The 20,210-nt window shown below is 40.0% G+C and overlaps 1 protein-coding gene across 1 annotated transcript in view; it reads left to right on the top strand.

Annotated features, from left to right (window-relative positions):
- LOC145775954 (NACHT, LRR and PYD domains-containing protein 4-like) overlaps window positions 1-19,997 on the top strand; it is a 30,764-nt gene extending 10,767 nt beyond the window's left edge. Inside the window, exons 5-7 of the mRNA XM_082587364.1 lie at window positions 1,797-1,958; window positions 8,052-8,209; window positions 19,860-19,997. Coding sequence (XP_082443490.1) covers window positions 1,797-1,958; window positions 8,052-8,209; window positions 19,860-19,920 — 381 coding nt within the window. The 3' untranslated portion in view covers window positions 19,921-19,997. The remainder of the gene's footprint in view (window positions 1-1,796; window positions 1,959-8,051; window positions 8,210-19,859) is intronic.
- Window positions 19,998-20,210: the final 213 nt, after the last annotated feature.

The following is a 20,210-nucleotide window of genomic DNA, read 5'->3' on the forward strand; positions in this document are numbered from 1 at the left end:
ACACTTTGCTCGTAAGGAATTGACATGTGTGACAGGTGGCACCCAATCGTCATAATGCGACCATCAGTAAAGAAAAACCGACACGCATAGAATCTTGGAATTGTGCGTACTCTGCAACGAGAAGGGAATCTGAATAGTGTTGTGCAGGAATGACCTGAATGATCATAAATTGTAGTTTTATACATGTGGTACGTTTACTGGATACTTTGCAAGTTTACCGCATTTTATGGTCATCCGTATACTGTTATCTGCTGGATGACAATTTGTTGGACGATTTTTTTTTGTCATTATTTGTACATCATTTCATATGGAAATTTTCTTTTATTTGTCTGTAAAAATGCAGCATAAACATTTCTGACTTAGGATAAGTTTGTTGGACCACGGATGTCGCTAGAAAACTTTCAGGCGATTTCTTTGATGAAATAAAGTGATGGCTATCACCAGGCTGTGATCCGTACCTTAAGATCAAAACATTGGCCACTGTCGTAGTTAAAATGTCTTTTTAGACTGTCACGATTTCTTTCTATCTCTTACCAGAAAAGAGACTTGGAAAGGTTCAATGACGTAGTTTAATGGGTTAAACCGAAAAGCAGTCAATTAAATGTCGAATAGTTCTAATGAAATGATATATATGAAAACGCTTGAAGGACTCCAACGAATGGTTCACCACTTCCAGCAATTAATCAAAGTAACAGTAAACAGCAATAGATTCCAACGCTTGCGGCTTTTGATCGAGTTTAACGTGATCCACTCACAGCTTCTCATACGATTCTAATTTCAATCAGAAATTATATTAGCATCAACTTTGCTTTACTCGTATTCAATACTTCAACTCTCGATCAACAATAATCTTTGCGTCTATTAACAACTGTTACTACTACAACCATGACCTCTCATCACCAACTCATAATAATCAACTCATCATAATAATCATCATAATCATCATTACGCAGATTACACCACTATTTATAGAAGGTTTCTCGGTATAGTAACTTCGAGAAGGTTACGCAATGTTACATCACTCATTGTTCTGTCAAGTTGCATTAAATGTAAACAAGCAGAAGCTCAAAGAAGTTTGAAGAATGTCATGTAGGGTAGAAGATTCTTACATAATAAATATTTTGCAATCGTACATCTACTGGTAAACATCCTTATGACGTCATGACAAACGACGCTCAGAAATTATGAAAAACAACAGAACATTCCAGATTTGCATGCTTACAGACGATTCTGGAAATACGTTACATAATACAGATTTCTCATTCAAAGGTTACTTCAGGTCAATATCCGATAATAACACATCGCTCAAAATTCCATAATGAAAACAGCACATTCTGTCAAGACGCAAAGCAGCCCGATGCGAGGCCTTGCACATTGATTGTGACATAGACATTATCTTTTGAAAAAAAGAAAGAATTACTATCACTTTGTTGTTTTCGTGCGTTATTTTCTCCGTACACCATTTTCCTTATTTCGGTAGTGATGGAGGGATGGCATAAGTTTTAGTCACACATCTTCTTATTTATCCAGTTGAAAATTAAATCATGCGGTTAGATTAACAGGTTTTGTCGACATCTAATGTTTAAATTACATCAAATATAGTTATTACTTTCTAAAACCTCTATTTGATGTAATTTTCTCTGCTTGGCTTTTTTGCTTGGCATAGAGCACGTTTTGTAGTATTAATAGTATTTATTGTTTAGTATTGGAATTATATGCCAGGTGTTAAACAATGTTGATTAATTAAATGATTGATATTTTGCGTTTTATAATCTGTACGTCATATGCAATCGCAGGTTGAGAAGCTTGATCTCAGTGACAATGCAATCGATGATGAAGTGGCGGAATATTTAGCCGATGCCGCCGCCAACATCAAGGAGTTGTATCTGTGTCGTTGTCATCTCAGTAGCTATACGTTATCTACGATGTCGAAGAAAATCTCGAGCCTTAAGAAACCTGTGAGTGATGAACTTTATGACGCATCAGTAATGCGTTGTTTTGAAATGTACGGTAAATGATGTCTCTGAAGAAATGCAAACACTAAGTGCGTCGAAGTTTTTCAATAAATCAGATTCATAATTTCATATATTAGTTAACATTAAATCAATTATAGTTATTACTATCTGAATCCTTAACAGCCTGTTTCACCTAAACCAGTGTTCTTCAACGGGGGCGATATCGCCCCCCAGGGGGCGATTTTGGCCATTGCGGGGGCGATTTGTACAATTTTTGAAATTGGGGGGCGATATTACTGTGTATGGGGGCGATTGGTAAGGCCGAGCGCAATTATCGATCAAGATCGTTCTGGATCCTTAAACTACTTTTTGGTTTGTTCGACTCAGGTTTGAGTCGTTTGTTGCAATGCAAATGCGTGTGTGCCTGCGCGATTTTGAGTGTGCTCTGATCAAGCACGTGGTAATTTCGTTCGACAATCGGTAGCTTGCAAGTCGGACGTTTATTTGTCGTAGGGTACTGCACTTCAAAAACTAACTGATTTGTGCAGAGCAGATTGAAGCCATGACCTGAAACGAAGAATATGTCAAGTTTGCTGCTTATAGCGTTAGCGGATGGCTTATTATATATTAGGGAGGGCCGTCGGAAACAAATCGCTTAGCAACTCAAGGTTCTTAGGAGGTTTGTCGAGTAAATGACGAAATCGAAAACCATTTTTAAATTGAACGCCATGAAGACGGTGCACAATACAGTCCAACTAATCAGTAAATCACCCTATTCCACCCTATTTCTAAACCCTTCGGCGGCCACGGCCGCCGTTAATTTCGAGGCCTCGTTTGAGGGGGCGATTTGGACCCGCACTTTCAACAAAGGGGCGATTTTGTAAAAAAGGTTGAAGACCACTGACCTAAACGGATCATCAGAAGGTCCTTATTCGAATAGAATCCATTTTACTTTAATTTATCTAAATAATTACCATAAACATTTGAAACTAGTGGCATGGGATAGTGCAGTATGACGACATTAGACCCACGTTGTTGGTAGCCAATGGAGGATGGTGCAATGTAACTCACACCCTGGGTCTTACTCTGTGTATATATGAGCAACTCTTTGTCTCTGATCAGGGTCACAGAAACTATGGGAAGCGTGTCACGACTGGAGGTGAAAAGCAGCCAACATCGTTTCAGAACAACTTTTTTTTCGGTACTCGGCAGTGGATACTTTATATACTAAGCACAGCATAACGACTTGTACCTTCGTCTTATAAAGACACTGCTAACAAAGAACACAACTGCAAACCACTGTGTGGATTTATTTTGCAATGAAACTTATGATCAGTCAAGTCAGAATAAAGATGAACAGCGTGAATTTGCTTTACCACGCATGTTCGAATCCTGCCGACGACGCCAATTATGTCTGTGGTATTTTAAAACATATAAAAGAAATGGAATAAGTTTGAGCGAGAGTGACAGACGTACTGTCGTACTGTAAAACACAGTAATATTAGCAAACAAAGTAGAACGTACTAACCTATCATACTTACTCATCTTAAACTATGAGAGCAGCTCAATATATTCCAACAAAGAAACACCGCTGATTGATTGCAACGCGTGATTACGAATGCAATCAATTCCAACGTCTGTACCAGAAACGCAGGTGGTCTTGTCACAGTGAAGCTGGATAACGTTTAACCTCAACGGTTTACATAGGATTAATAGTTTAACGTTAAGTAAACTAACAACTAACAAGTTAAGTAAACTACAACAAAATCGAAAGTAAATTAAATTTAAACACGTTACTGGTTTAAACTTAATGCTGACTTAAAACTTTCAATTATATCAAACGTTTGCTTTGATAACGAGCTCATTCGACTGTAGCGGCTTCACTACATTAGAAAACAACATCAAAATTACAAAATAGTTGACATAGCAAAAGCTGAAATCAATATGCAAAAGTGATAATTTAACAAAAGTTGAGGAAATGCAGAAATATATTTGTAAGTTAAAAAGATTTGTTGAAGAAACACGGCGAGGCGAAGGCCACACAATAACCAGATTTTCTTCATCTATGTGACACAGACAACACTCTCCGTCACTTCTTAGCTGAGGAATCACATAAATATAAATAACACTGTTACTTCGTCAAAAAGTGAAACAAACTCAGTGAACCAAAAATATACTAACTATAAATTAAATCAATCCTTCCTATTTAATCCGAATAGTTTAATGGTGTTGAGGATATTAATCCACTACGTTTTCTTTTTTATGAGTTGTCGTTTTGTACAATATGTCTGCCACAATCATTAAGCGTAGTTTGGACGGCAGGCCACATTACTGTTTTAGACTATTTTAATTGTGTAGTTTGGTTGTGGTGTTTCATCGATTACTGACCTATAGTAACCCTTAATTACGCAATCTGTTATTGCGAAACTGTAGCTTCTAGAAGTTGTTGTTTACGTACGATTCTCGAAACGTCACTTTACTTGTTGACCAGAAGAATGACTTCTTGTGATGTAATATTACCCTAGTCTGTGGAAGCTTCTGGTCCAAGCAAACCTGTTATAAATACCTGTGTGATTTTTGTATGATTTTAATTATTATAGTTGTGATTAGAGTTGTGTATTCTAGGGATTAGAAATTGACAGTTGATATTATTAGAGTTGTGTTGTAGATGATTGTATTGTAGAGTTGTATACGACAGGGCTTCCCAAACTTTTTGCTTGCGACCCCTTTTAATCTCCTAAAATTTTTCGCGACCCTTCACAGTTAAAATGATAAATAGTGCGAAATATAGCCTACATTTGTGATATTGATGGAAAGGTTTTCAAATGAAAACTTGAAACAAGCTAACGGTGCTCAATGACTGTTACTTTACAGTTTACACGCAGCCTACTAGAAACAAAACAAAGAACCAAACACATTTACTCAGATGGATATGAATGTGACGCTTTTTACTACAAAGCAAGTCCAGCCGTGGCTCAATTGGCTAATGCTGGTCCCAAGCCGGTTTCAACGTTGCTTATTTTTGATGGTGTCTGTTCATCAATGTTAAAAACGCTGACTCGCACAAATTGTCATCGTAGGCTCCAGCTCGTGTCTAAGCATTGGTTTTGTTTTCAAGTCATACGTGGCTTTGGAGGCCTAGTCTACAGTGGAATTGTATGGAGAGTTGGGAACGTGGTTGTCTTAGCTTTTTTTCTAATATTTTATTTTTTCTGAACCTTTTGCATCCTGTTTTATTTTCGAAAAAATTCCGTGCCTTCCCTCGTTCTCTTCCTTCAGATTGACCTATCACTGGCAAGTTGTTCCCACGATTCTAGATCAATGTTTGCTGGGTTGAGGGAGACTTTAACTGATCTTTGTAATTGCGTCATTGGTGAGGCGATCCTCTCAACGAGAGCCCAACATTTGCCTCAGTTTCCTCTGCTGGAAATTTATTTTCAAGACAAATACGTCAAAACAAACGACAGGAGTGCGGTTAGGCCTACTGCTGAATCAGGTCATGGTAGATATTCCGCTTTAACGTTAAGCCAAAAAGTGTGAAGGTGTTTTGCATAAAATTTATAAATTTCCACAAAATTTAAACTTTAAGTCAAAAGATAGATCAGTAAGATCTTTTTGAGAGAATTGCTCGGTAGGCTGTAGCTGCTTTGTTTTTGAGTTGCAAATAGGCTTTGAATTTAATATAATTTGGTATTGTCCAATTTTGGAAGAAAATACTTCTGAAACTGTTTCAACAGATTTGACAAACGTTTAATAACCAAAGGCTTAATAACGTTTGATTTCACATCATTGTTAACCAAAAACTTTTCAGTAAATGAGAACATTTTAAATGAATCATTTTCAACTTTTTGTTTCAAGATGTTTAATGTGTTGATGAACGCTTTAATTTTAGATTTCAAAGTAAAAACATAGATGTTTTCTCTATGGAGGGACAACTTAAGTTCGTTCAGTTTTTTATGCATTTCTGATAAATAGCATAATTTCAAGAACCAGATGTCATTGCCAAAATGGTGGGCAAAGTCTGCATTTTTTTTCGTTAGAAAAATTACGAATTCAATTTTCAACACTAATATATTCTTTTTAGCTTCCAATTTTAAAAGCCATCTTACTTCACATTGCAATAAAAGGGTTTTAAATTCCGATTCCGTTTTACCAAATCAATTTGCGAACATATACGCGTAGGCTACTGAGTGCGCGACTCTCAATACACTTAATGACTTGCACAGAAATGTTAATATTCAGTACTTTGAGTAAAATTGGTACACTCTCTGCGACCCCTGAAGTTCGTTACGCGACCCCCAGTTTGGGAAGCCCTGGTAAATGGTATTGAACAGATTGTAAAGGTGGAAGTTATTGCCAATTGTAAAGTAGCTGTTGCAAGACATTTAATATTCAGAATTTGATTTCTTTACGTGCTGGAAGTGGTGAACCGTTCGTTATATTTCAAGGATTTCATCTCACAAGTACAACTATTCGATCATTTATCTGACTGTTTAACGTCTGATATCCCTATAAACTATGTCATCAATCTTTTCAAAGTCTCTTTGGTGTAAGAGGTAGAAACAGATTGTGACATTCTGGGGCTCGTTCGGAAAAAATCAAAGGATATCCGACAAATCAAAGGATAATCTAATGACAAATCGTAACAAGTAGTCAAAATAACAGATATTGTCAAAACCGAGATGATTGAAAACTTACATGGCATGGCTGAACTAATGGGCCTGAGTGGCGATGAGAAGTCCCACTTTGTGATAGAAGATTATCGTATGATAATGGACCGAAAAGCTCAACGACAAGCTGACCAAAGAGAAGAAAAAAGAGCTGTTCGTGAAATAAGGAAAGCAGAACTTGAAGCCGAAGAGAAACGGGCACAACTTAAAGCTGAAGAGAAGAGAGCTCAACGTGAAGCAGAAGTTGAAGAAAAAAGAGCACAAATGGAAGCTGAAGAGAAGAGAGTACAACTTCAGAAAGTCAACACTGTACAGCTATGCAGACGACTTGGCCCTACTATATACAAACAAAAATTGGACTAAGGTAGAGGATGTCCTCACCGAGGATATGAAGCTGATCTCACAATACCTAATACAACTGGAGACTAAAACTCAGCACAGCTAAAACCACTATCACACCTTTCCACCTCAAACAACAAGGAAGCTGGCCGTCAGTTACGTACAGTACAGTAGATCGTCCATGACGGAAACCAGCTTGTTCCTTCGGTAGTTGAGATTCAATGATAGGTTCAAGACGTAATATCTGCGTGTGTTTCTTGTAGTAGGATGACAGTGGCTTTGGCAGTTATGTTGATCAAATGTTCAATGACCAAAATTTTGGCTGTTGTTAGGCCTTCTACATTTAGCTGCAGCAGCGTAATGCCTTCCCTTACGGTGTTAGAATATACCTGCCCTAACGAGGGCACATGCTCAGGGAGGTGTCACGCATATCAGACTTCTTTGTCTGTGACCTGCAGTTCTTGCAGTTTCTGCTTCTGGTTGTCGTCATTATCCTGGGAAGTTTCCAGTTACCAGGATCCACCACGTGGAGGTAGACGACATAAATCCCAAATGTTGAATGTCAGACAACATCAATGGGAAAAAAAGTCCCCATTAGTGTCCACACTTGTGCTCTTTCCATAATTTTTTTTGGGAACATACCTCCAATGTGACACAACGTAGGTGTAGATGCACAACAACATAAGCCAACCATGAACTTATTTTCGAATAAACGTCCAAGTTTTGCTCTTTTCATCAAATAAAACTGTTGTTTGTGGACAGACTGACCGAGTTATGTACCTTGAGTATTCCTGTAACAGCTCAAAACTACACATACACCATTTAATTACCAGTAAATTTTCCTATCCGGTAAAGTGGTCAAAATGACCGCTGTTAGCCGTTGAACGCTTACCATTAGTCTAGCCGTTCTCGTGTTAAACAAGTATTCTCATTTAATGCACCAACAGTTAGCATTGGTGTTGGTTAACTTTGTCTGAATTATTTGATGTAATATTTTACTTTGAACACAAAATAATGTTGAAACAGAGTGTCCTTTTTAAACCTACTATAAACTGAAATTATAAATTAACAAATCTTCTGTTCATAGCTGAAGAAGCTCGATCTTTCCGAGAATGTAATCGATGACGTCGCTGCTACGGCACTCGCAGATGCAATCGTGAAAATAAAGATATTGGAAGTAACCAGATGTAACCTCAGCAGTTACGCTAGGGATTTGATTTCAAAGAAATGTTCATTTCATACGCAGTGAGTGTTCGTTTGTTTACTGAAAATGTAAAATTACTTAATGGGCCAAACACTTTTTTTCTGCACTTTTTTATTTTTTCGAAACTACTATGAAAGTGTTTCTCGACTTATCAGTATCTTAATTAATTGTTTTACTTCCGTCATGCGCACTCATCATTGCTAAAGTTTTTATAGATAAGAAAGACAATTGGATATAAAACTTGTCTTCAATGCATCGTTTAGTAATCAATGAACAATGTAACTGTCTTAGCGTCCATAGTTACTAAACGTTCTTACATTGATGGCAATGTTATTGCCGTGACCGGGTTTGTGATTGAAATCTTAAGTGGTATCACAACCAGGGTTTTGCTGGGTAGGTGCTCGGATTGGCCAGGCTTTTTATCAAAAAAAAGCTTTGATTTCACAACAAAGTGTAAATCTATAAACAGGTTTGAAAAGCATTCCTAAATTATGACGTGTCGTAACGCTGACCTCACTGAATGAGGTGGAGGGAGGTGGACTTCACTTGTCCATGTGAAATGATAGACCAAAGTAAACCTAGTTTTAGTTTCTGGGCAAAATATTAAATAACAAAATGGTATTTTATGTTCAGTCAGCTGCTGAATGATTGAAATACTTCACGAACGCTTTAAACCAGTGGTTCCCAAATCATTTTACTCACGGACCCCTTTTAATAAAGTTTCAAGTCTGCGGACTCTCACCTAAAACTGTTCAAGAAATCCATCAGAAAATGTCTTGTCGTTTAATACATAGCCCACTATTGAGAGATATTTATTTTAATATCTGATATAGGCTGCATGGCAGCTGCTGGAAATCTCAATGAAATAAAGCGTCTCAAAACTGTCAAAGAAGTTTTATTACTAAAATATTATAATTTTATTCATTTTTTTTCGTCACGTATGCAAAAACGTATTTAAAGTATGTACGTACTATGTAAAGCCAAAGCTATCTTTCTTCTTGCACGATATGTATTTTGTTCATCGCTTGCAAGACAATAGTTCTCATGTATAGCAGGATTCGTTGTAACGATGGAGGCAGCAGTGTACCATGGTGATAAGATGGCATCGTGGTATTCGAAGTTGCTGGCTATTGTTAACGATTGGCAGCAGAAAGTAATCGAACTTGATACTGTCTTTTGCTGTCCAACGACTGGGAATGATAAAGGTCGGGAATCATCCTAGTTGACTGATTACAATGAATTTCAGAAGAATTTATTTATTGAATACTCAACGCACATGGCGGTCGACTCAGATATCCAAGCGATAGCGACGTTTTGCTGAGATGCCAATTTCAAAACAGAGCGACTCGAGGCCTGTAAACGCTTTTATACAAAACAAGACTGTGACGTCATGTCATAGAGTAATAGAGCAAAGAAGTAATAGAGCAATAGAGCAAAGAACAGTTAAAATCGATTTGGAATTACATGATTGAGTACCGGTGCATGATAGGACTGAGATGTAGAGTTTGATACAAAAATACACTTATGTGAGAATGCCAAGTCGTAGTCGGTACAGAACCATGACCTTACCTTTCAATTTGGGCTGCATCAAATCCCCCAACCAAAAATAATTGTCATTGCAGTATATGTTAGAATTGTTACACCTTTAGTAAAAACTTACTGCGTGAAATATTATAAATTTAGATAAAGTGTATTGGGGCCGCCTGACCCATGAAATATATGAATCGTGGTAGAGTTGTGCATAATTCAAAGGTGTAAAAGCTAGATGGTGTAAAAAACCAATGGCACTTTTAATAGCAAACACCAAAATACCTAAATTAATGGCAGCCAAAATGACACACCAATGACAAACTGTTAATGGCCACCAGGTTTTGAAAATGTAGTGAAATTTGAAACAATGTAGTGCCAACAAAAGTAACTTAAAATTAGACAAAATCTGGTGACTTTTGTAACTTTTTTATCCTCTGAACAATTCCACCATCTTCCAAAGCAGTGCAAGGGGTAGAAAGCAAATCGCATCTTCTATGTTCACAATAAAAAGTTTTTGTATATTAGAAAAATTATATGCTTGACTGACCAGTGTTGCGCCCAATAAAACCAAATTGTGGACAATCAAAAGTGACGAACAAGCAATGACTTCTAATTCGTAATAAACGTAACCTATGTGTTTTCAAGACAGCAATCTGGCAACACTGGTAAACATGGCTATTACATGGGAAACTGAATATATTTTGTTGATGGTCCCTCTTTTAGAAACACTCTCCATATGGGAAAGGGAAAGTTTTCGTATGTGCAATTGTGCAGTTCCAGTGATGATATAGAATCAGACCATTTTTACCGTTTTTTGTTTTGCACGTAGAAGTAAATATAAGTAGAGACAAATTTTTTATTTGTCTAGAAGTCGAATTTTCATTTTGCATGTTTAGTTGATTTCAGCAACATGGTCCTGTGTTTTGCCATGCTAGACAGGTAATCACTACCTGGTCTATCTCCCTGAAGAAGTCAGTCGTGTCTGATTGACGAAACGTCGGAATAAAAGCATATTGTCACTTTATACATCTTGTAATAGTTTAGCTTAATTTGCACCAGTAGAACATCTTATATTATTTAATTGAAGGCCTGATGAACAGCCTCATTCAATTTTTAATGTTTTGAGATTGAAGGCCTCATTCAATTTTCAGTGTTTGGTTATTTGTTATATTGAATATAATTTTAGAAATAAAGCATGTGTTCAAGTTCAGTTCAGTGTCCAAATCACAATAATGGTTGTTCCGGCGGGTCGATTGCCCTCTTGATTAGAATTGAAATTGTGATGAATTTTGTAACTTGGTTGGTTGAATTAAGCAACGTTGAATTTGCGTTCTTTCACTGTTATACGTTACGTGGCCCGCCTTCTGACCAAGACGTTTAATTTCTGATTGTCGCATTTGCCGCGTGCCGGGAGCCGTGGTTTCTGGAGAGTATTTGCCTGCCTTTGTGTTGAGTTTCATTTCATTATCGAAAAAAGCAAGCTAGAGAAATGAATGTGTACCACGGATTTAAGTTGTCGTGTTAAAGCCAATGTAAGTTGATACAAAATCAGGTTTTTATCCCAACTCGCTAGCTCAATAAAATCAAAAAACAACAAGAAACAATTGCAAGTATGGTTCAGGCAGAACGAAGAGGGATTGTAGGTAGGCAGTGAGCACCTACTCTTGTAACCAAAAATAAAAACCTGATAATTGGACAACTGAAGTAAAGAACTATAAAGTATCTATATAACGAAATAAAAGAATTAAAAGAACTAACAAAATTGACAGAATTGAAAGAACAAGAACTAAAGGACTAACTTAAAGACTAACAAATTTAAATTTCAACCAAGGAAGACTTCTGAAGGGGTGGTCAGCACATCCCTGCAACGAAAGGACTTTAATATAACCGTACTTTAATTGTGTTGTAAACTGGAACTCTATTGTACCGGAGCCTAATTGTGTATAATAACTTGTGTAAAATACTGTATTGTTTGTCAAAAGGCTTGCTCCACCGTAACTCAGAGAGCGGTAAGTTACTAATTAATGTTGGTTACGCTGTCCATTACGTTACGTGTGTCGATATTACTGTGTGTAGGCTGTAGTATACAGTAGTGTAATTTCTTAAATTGATAAATGGAAGGTGACGGTGGCCATCCGGTGTCTCGTACGCTTCCCGTTGGCAGTGGGACAGGGGGCGCTGCGTCTGGGGGCGGTGCGGCGGAACACCCGGGCGTTGGGCAGGTGTATCCTCAGGGGGTTCATGGCAGCCTTACCCATGCTGATTCCAGTGCAGAAGCTGTGCTCAGGGACGTCAGACACAAAAAAAGAGAGGTGCTGCAGGGGGTTGGAGAATTAAGGAGAGGTCTCCCCATGGTACATGATGAAGCGTTGCTAGAGCGGGCCTTGGTTGATATGGCGGAGTTAGAGGGCAACTTTGGAGAACTGTTAGAACTTGCGAATAAACTAAAGGATAGCACTATGATATCTGAAGCTACAGAACAGGTCAGGTTAGAGATTGAGGAATTGAGACGTACTATAAAACAGAAGCAAACCTCCAAGGTAGATACAAAATTAGGTACAATAAAAGGAAAATCAACCACCAGTGCCTCGAGTAGTCGCTCGCGCCGTTCAAAAGAAGAAGAGATTGAAATCCGGCTCGAAATGGAGAAGTTGCGGTGGGAAAAACAGATGCGGGTGAACAAAGCCAAAGCAGAGGAAGCCAGAGCCAAAGCCAAAGCAGAGGAAGCCAAAGCCAAAGCCGAAGCAGAGGAAGCCGAAGCCAGAGCCGAAATTGAAATGCAGATCAAGGCAGCCGAACTGAGAGCAAGGCAAAGTAAGCTTGACTTGTTTTCACAATGTGGATCGGATCAAGCGTCGGAGCGCGGGCAACGACGGCCTACGGCCAGTAGTCTCGGAGTCACCGACTACATCCCTACAGCGATAGAAAAGGTCCAGAGGTGGGACGCTGACATTATCAATCCGCCTGGGAGATCCCATGACATTCATGGGGCCGCTAGCATAGATGCCCAACCTAAACAGAGCCAGGCTAAGCAGGAGAATTTAATGGAACCGCCACATAGAGAAACTCCCCTAAGAAAGCTCTTTCCAGGAAACGCCCTCACAAACAAGTATAGAACGTGGACTAAAGATAATTTTTTGGCAAAACCGCCCGGGGGGACCCATGGGGCCGCTGAAAGAGAACCTCATTATGATTATCAACGTGATTTTTATAGAGAGAAGGTTGTGAAACCGTCACAAACATGCCCCTTAACTGTAAGGAAAGATCTTAAAGGTGAGAGATGTAATTCACCACTAGTTAAAGATGATGGCCGTGAAACTAGACATGTTATGACATCCCCGCCAGGGCTTAATGCAAACAGAGGTGCTGAGGATCAACAAAACTGGTTCTATAAATATCATAATTGTCGCACTTTCTATGACAGGGCCGCATTGATCAACTATGACGGCAACAACATGCCATTTATATTTTTTAAAAACCGTATCGAATCACTAATGGAGAGTTGCCCATTTGAGGGAAATCGGCTGACTTTGCTACAGGCAGCCTGCGTACGTAGCGCCGCGCAAACCATCTCAAACTTAGCATCGGATACTTCTGGTTGGAGCGAAAAGGAAAGGATCGATATGTCGCTGGATCGCTTATCCCAGCGCTTTGGTGTTAGAGGCGGATTTCTCGCGGAGCCGGAGATTCGGCGGATACGGCATGGCAATAAATTATCTGGGATGTCATCATCCTCAATAAAGGAATTCAAAGACGAGCTGGCTCAGTGTACCCTCTTCGCTAGAGCGTATAACCAGCGTCATCAGCTAGAAGGACGTTTTGTACTAGACTTAGCAGGTCGATTACCTGGATATGCGAAGAAAGACTTTTTGTACTATCTGAAAGAGCAATATGGTAGCACCGAGGAACCAAGCTTCCAAAGCCTAATGGATTTCGTAAATTGCGAAGAGACGTGTCGCTCTACGGACTTCGCCATACGCTTAATGGAGGAAGTCGTTGCTAGAAAAGATACAAAACGGTCGGCAAGTGATAATCACATTATGCGTATTCGTCAAACCTCAGCACAGCCTGTCAGAAATGTCACCCAAGGTAGCAGTCGCGGGTCTGGCTTTAGTTCTGGGAGCCGAGAAGAAACGTTTGGTAGCCGCTCTTTTGAGGGTACGAGGAAGGACATACTTTGTATCTATTGTGAGAGTAGGAATAAGCAAGAGCGTCACAGACTACCCAATTGTCCTGAGTTCCTAAACTTGACGCCGTCGCGACGCCGAGATGTCATCGCCACGACTGGTCGTTGTCTAAACTGCCTACGTCTAGGACACGAAGCAAAAAACTGCACCCAATCATGTAATTGTAGGCGCTGCGGCGAACATTTCCGATTTAAGCACTATTATCTACTGCACGACGCCTATGTGAATCCTCAAGGAACATCGGGCAATGGCAATGATCTTAGAACGGCACCTGCCGTCACTAATCGTAGCGTAAGCATCGCTCATAAGAGGGCAGTGTTTAATCGTGTCACGGCTGCGCGGGTCATAAACCCATCTAATGGAGAGACCACTCTGGTTTACTGTCAACACGACCCAGGCTCTCAGCTCACATTTGTTTCAAGCCGATTGGCTAAAGAATTGTATCTAAAAGCCACGGATAATGTATCCTTCCGCATGGACACTCTAGCAGGCAAACAAGAAATACACTCTGATCTGGTTAAATTTAATATCCAATCCTTAGTTACTGACGAACTGTATGGTGATGTGGAAGCAGTGGTAAATGCACCTTGGAGTGACCATATCGAAACATTGCCGCAGCATCAAGACTTAAATAGGTTTTCACATTTCGATAATGTTGAATTGATTTCGTTACCTAACAAAATGTCGGTCGATATTCTAATCGGGAATGACCATGCTTACTTGATGCGAGTATTAGAAGAACGTGTTGGCATGACTCGGGAAGAGCCCCATGCTATTTTAACCCCACTGGGCTGGCTGGCTAGTGGAGGTCGAGGTTCTATGATCTTTGGTGATTCTAAAGTACGTCGTGTTGCCATTAATGGTAACGTCGCTGAGGAGTCACTTAGTCTTGACAGTTTTGATGCGCAGGAGATTGAAATCAGTCGTTTAAAACATGTAATAAAGGATTTAACCCTAACAGATGAAACGATAGAACTGTCCCGCAATGATGTCATAGCACAAAAATTTGTTGAGACGCAAATGAAAGTTGAAGATGGGAGATTTGAAATGCCCGTACCTTTAAAAACCGACTTTGAATTACCGGATAACCACTCTTTGGCTTTTGACCGTGTTCTGAGCTTACGACGAAAGGCTTTAAAGCAATCTGATGTTCGAATATTCTTAGTAGAAACGATGACTGAAATGCAGTCCAGTGAGTACATTGAGCCGGTAAAAGACGATGACTCATCAGCATGTGTGTGGTACTTACCATACTTTGTGACATCCCAAGCAAAAAAGCGAGTGGTATATGACGGCAAATCTGAGTTTAAGGGTAGGTGTGTTAATGATGTGATTTTGTCGGGCCCAGACATATTAAACCCTTTAACACAAGTTCTGGCTCGCTTTAGATTGGGAAAGTTTGGCCTAATGGCAGACCTAACCAAGTGCTTCTTCCAGATTCAATTACCAATGGAACAACGCGACTTGTTCCGTTTGCTGTGGTTTGAGAATAATGATATCGAAAAGGGCAAAGTAATTCCGTTTAGATTTTGTGTACACCCTTGGGGAATTAAAAGCAGTCCATACGTCGCCTGCTTAGCCATTCAAAAGATGATTGAACAAAACCCCACTGGAGCCAGTGACCTGACCCTGCGTGCCATTCGAAAAAATATGTATATGGACGATCTGATATTCTCTGGAAATAGCCTTGATGAGGTCAGTGAGATTGCTAAACAAGCCATTGACTTGTTCGATAGCCGAGGCTTTAGTTTGGTGAAATGGAGTGCCAACAAAGGGGCGTTGGATGTTTTGTCGGACTTTAAAAAAGAGATGCTGGCTTCCTCCTTTCGCGATGTCGACCTCGAAAAAGACGACACAGACTTACCAGTAGCAAAAACTCTAGGTTGTGTGTGGCAAACCGAGTCAGATTCATTCTTCATTAAGTGCTCTCTCCAACCTTTAGAGAAGTACACACGTCGCTCAATGTTAAGCCAACTTGGCCAAAATTTCGATCCACTAGGGTTCGGCGCTCCATTCTTCCTTAAAGCTAAGTTAATTCTGCAGCGTTTGGCTATTGAAGGCCTCGATTGGGACACCGAAGTGCCACAAAGCTACATGAAAGAGTGGAAGTCGTGGATTCATTCATTAGATTTACTAAAAGAATTTTCCATACCTAGATGGTATTTTGTAAACACAGAGCCGTGTTGTGCAGACGATGATATCGTATATCAGTTACATGGATTCAGTGATGCCTCCAATCACTCCTTTGCCTCCGTTGTGTATATACGTAGGCTGTGTAACGGAGTCCCTTGCGTATCCTTCGTTTTTGGCAAAAGTAGGGTTGTCCTCAAGCATCAAAGTGCATGGCCGATTGCCAGAAAGGAGCTTGTAGCCGCGCTTAATACTACGGAACTGTTAAACCAGGCAGCTAATGCACTACACCTGCCTGATCTTAGAAAACATTTCTGGTGTGACTCGAATACTGTCCTTCAGTGGATCAGAAATCCTGATTTACGATTATGCAAGTTTGTTACTCGTAGGTTAAATCGTATTTTACTCTTGTCAGAGGTGAGAGAATGGCATTTTTGTCCGACACATCTCAACTCGGCAGACGTTGGAACCAGACCGAATGCCATCACCAAAACAGGTTCCAGAGAGATGTGGTTGAGCGGTCCATCTTTTCTCATGCAGGAGGGCGAGGTCCCAACGGTGAATGGAGCAGATGCTGCTATTCGTAAAATGGAACTGTCGCCGGCGATAACGGTAAGTGAAAATGCAACTGCTGGCTCCATTAGCAAGATGATCGAAACCGCACCTACTTTGTACGTGTTGAAAAAAAGAGCCGCCTATCTTGTAGCTTTCACGGAGTTCATTGTATCCAAATGCAAGAAACATGGGTATGTAAAACCAAAGTTAAATGCATCCTATCTTGAGGACGCTTTAAATAGGGTTGTTTCTTACGTACAAAAAGTAGTGTATAGAGATTTGTTAAGTTGTGACGGCCTGCCGGAGTCGATCGATGTGGTAACAAAACGTCTTGCTTCAAGCGAAGCTGGTGCTGATAAACAGTGCCTGAAGGAGTTGCGCTCTCTAAAAAAGTATCGTCCTTGTGTGGACACACGGGGGAGACTTCGTATTGAAGGTCGATTGAGTAAGTCTCCCGAAATAACTGTCGATGCGAAGCATCCTCTTATTTTGCCTTCGAGGCACGCATTGACACGGCTAGTTGTCCTTGACGCTCATTGTGATAGCTATCACTGTGGTGTGCAACAGACACTGTTATCTACTCGTCAACGTTTTTGGATTGCAAACGGTAATTCCTCGGTGAAACACTATTTGCATGACTGCGCTCCATGTGCCTTAGAGAAAGCAAAGCCTATCAGGCAGCTTATGTCGGATCTACCATTACCACGAACCACGGCCTATAACAAACCCTTCTTCAACAGTGGCGTAGATTATTTTGGTCCAATGACGTTTGTGGAAGGAAGAAGCCAAAAGAAAGCATGGGGATTGTTATTTACCTGTCTTGCGAGTAGAGCAATCCATGTGGAACTTGTGACGTCACTATCTTACAGTGAATTTGTTTTAGCATTTACCAGATTTGTAGACTTGCGTGGATCTATACGTAACATGTACTCAGATAACGGGACCACATTTCAAGCGGCAGCTAAAAGACTACCAGAAATTTTGGAGTCTTCTGAAATTCAAACTTCTTTGCGAAAAAAGGGAATTAACTGGGAGTTCATTCCTCCGTATGCCCCGGCCCAGGGAGGGGCCTGGGAAGCAATGGTCAAGCAATTCAAAATTGCCTTTTCCCACGTTATTGGGAACTCATCACGGAAACCCAACTTTGTTGAACTTCTTACATTTACTGGTAGTGCCACAAGAATAGTCAACGAAAGACCTTTAGTCCCTGTCTGTGATGACCCTAAGGATTCTACTGTTATCACCCCAGCCGCCCTCCTTAACCCATTCTTGAGCCCATTTTCATCAGTAGGAAATCCTCATGACCGAGATGAGTTACGGAGAGACTATAGGTACAACCTGGCTCTATCTCACAGTTTCTGGGAGAAATGGATCTCTTTCTATTTACCTTCCCTGCAGGGTAGAAAAAAGTGGGCCAGTTTGGTGGAAAACCTACAGCCTGGCCAATTAGTGGTGGTTGGTTCTCCAGAAGATATAACTAAGAGAGGAAGGTACCGTCTGGGGAGAGTCCATGAGATCATCCCCCAAATTAGAAAAGGAAAACCGATTGTCAGGCGCGTCAGGGTGGCAGTCTCAGTGGTGGATGAGGCATCGGGTGAGGTCAAAGTGGACCTGGTCCTAAGGGATATATCGTGCGTTGCTCCTGTGGGGAATGCTTGACTGCGTTCAGGACCCGGCCACGCCCTGGTCTGTTGTTAGCTGGTGTCGTCGAGGCATCTGTACCACCCTTGCCTTTCATTTAAATTTGTAGTGTATTGTAGATATGTACCGCGCAAATCTGTTATTAACCTGCGTATTTCTATGTGTCATCCGCAGGGCTCCAATATGCGTAACTCAACAACATGTCTTAGTAACGTATGCTCTACAGCAATCTCAGTCATCGGCCTCGTTATAAGTAGCTAGTTAGTTAGGCCTACTGTGTAATGCATTTGATTTGTTTGCTATTGTGTGTTTCATGCAAATGATGTAAATGCTAACCGTGTAAGTATTCGCAAGCGATCTCAGTAATTTGCGTCATTATAAGTAGCTAGTTAGGTACTGTGTAGTGCGTCTGAGTTGTTTGCTACTATGTGTGTCTCATGAAGCTAACGTAGATATTAATCGTTAATCGTGTAAGTATTCGCCAGGCCATTGTGGCCAGGGTGTCCAAGTGCCTTGCACTGCTATCAAAAGATAATCACCGTTTTTGTGTAGTTTTAATGTACATACTTTCTGTGTATTGCATGTCGGGAATCGACCCTTCTACTTCAACCTTTATTTAATTATGTGCCATAATTAGGGGCCGCAATGTTCCGGCGGGTCGATTGCCCTCTTGATTAGAATTGAAATTGTGATGAATTTTGTAACTTGGTTGGTTGAATTAAGCAACGTTGAATTTGCGTTCTTTCACTGTTATACGTTACGTGGCCCGCCTTCTGACCAAGACGTTTAATTTCTGATTGTCGCATTTGCCGCGTGCCGGGAGCCGTGGTTTCTGGAGAGTATTTGCCTGCCTTTGTGTTGAGTTTCATTTCATTATCGAAAAAAGCAAGCTAGAGAAATGAATGTGTACCACGGATTTAAGTTGTCGTGTTAAAGCCAATGTAAGTTGATACAAAATCAGGTTTTTATCCCAACTCGCTAGCTCAATAAAATCAAAAAACAACAAGAAACAATTGCAAGTATGGTTCAGGCAGAACGAAGAGGGATTGTAGGTAGGCAGTGAGCACCTACTCTTGTAACCAATGGTTGATACGCATGACTTGGTTGTATACCTTGTAACACAGAGATTTATTTTCATGCAGTTCAGTCTTGTACAGGTGAAAAATCCATTTCAATCTGCTAGATCATCTTCAGTTGAGCTTTTTCAAATAAAATCATATTCGTTCTATTTGAGTAAGGGCAGTGCGACTTTATGAGTTTATGTTGTCACGCTTGCTGAATTCATTTTGAAAATAAATTCCAAGTAGCCTTTATTAGTGATAAAATAATATTATCCTACGGTTTGATCACTTTTGTAAATTATATCAGTTGTGTAAAAATGTTAGCACTTTGTAATATCTACTGATAGTTCAATGAAACTTTTTTAAATTTCTTGATATTTTCTGTTCTTCGGTGTCGATGTGGTGTGGACCCGGTAGATTTCATTTGAAACTCATAAAATGTTGACAAAATTAATTTTTCGTAAAATAGAACACTTTTATCATATTGTCTATACTCTAAGTCTATACTATAGAAAGTATTCAAGTTGACAAAATAGTTAAGATCCAATGCACCATACTTTCCTTAACAAAGCTTTTGTTATGTTTAGTGAGCTCATTCAAGCAAGTAAAGACGTATTCAGATCAGCCTTTCGAAAATTGGTGCTGTAAATGCGTTGTTGAGACGACACAACGCCATGATAGATCCATGAAGATGCGAGGCCATGATAGATCCATGAAGATTCAACGTCATGATATATCCATGAAGATTCAACGTCATGATAGATCCATGAAGATGTAACGCCATGATAGATCCATGAAGATTCAACGCCATGATAGATCCATGAAGATGCAACGTCGTAATAGATCCATGAAAATGCAACGTCATGATAGATCCATGAAGATGCAACGCCATGATAGATCCACGAAGATGCAATGTCATGATAGATCCATGAATATGC

This window comes from Aplidium turbinatum, chromosome 8 (genome assembly GCF_918807975.1).
Source record: "Aplidium turbinatum chromosome 8, kaAplTurb1.1, whole genome shotgun sequence".
NCBI lineage: Eukaryota > Metazoa > Chordata > Ascidiacea > Aplousobranchia > Polyclinidae > Aplidium > Aplidium turbinatum.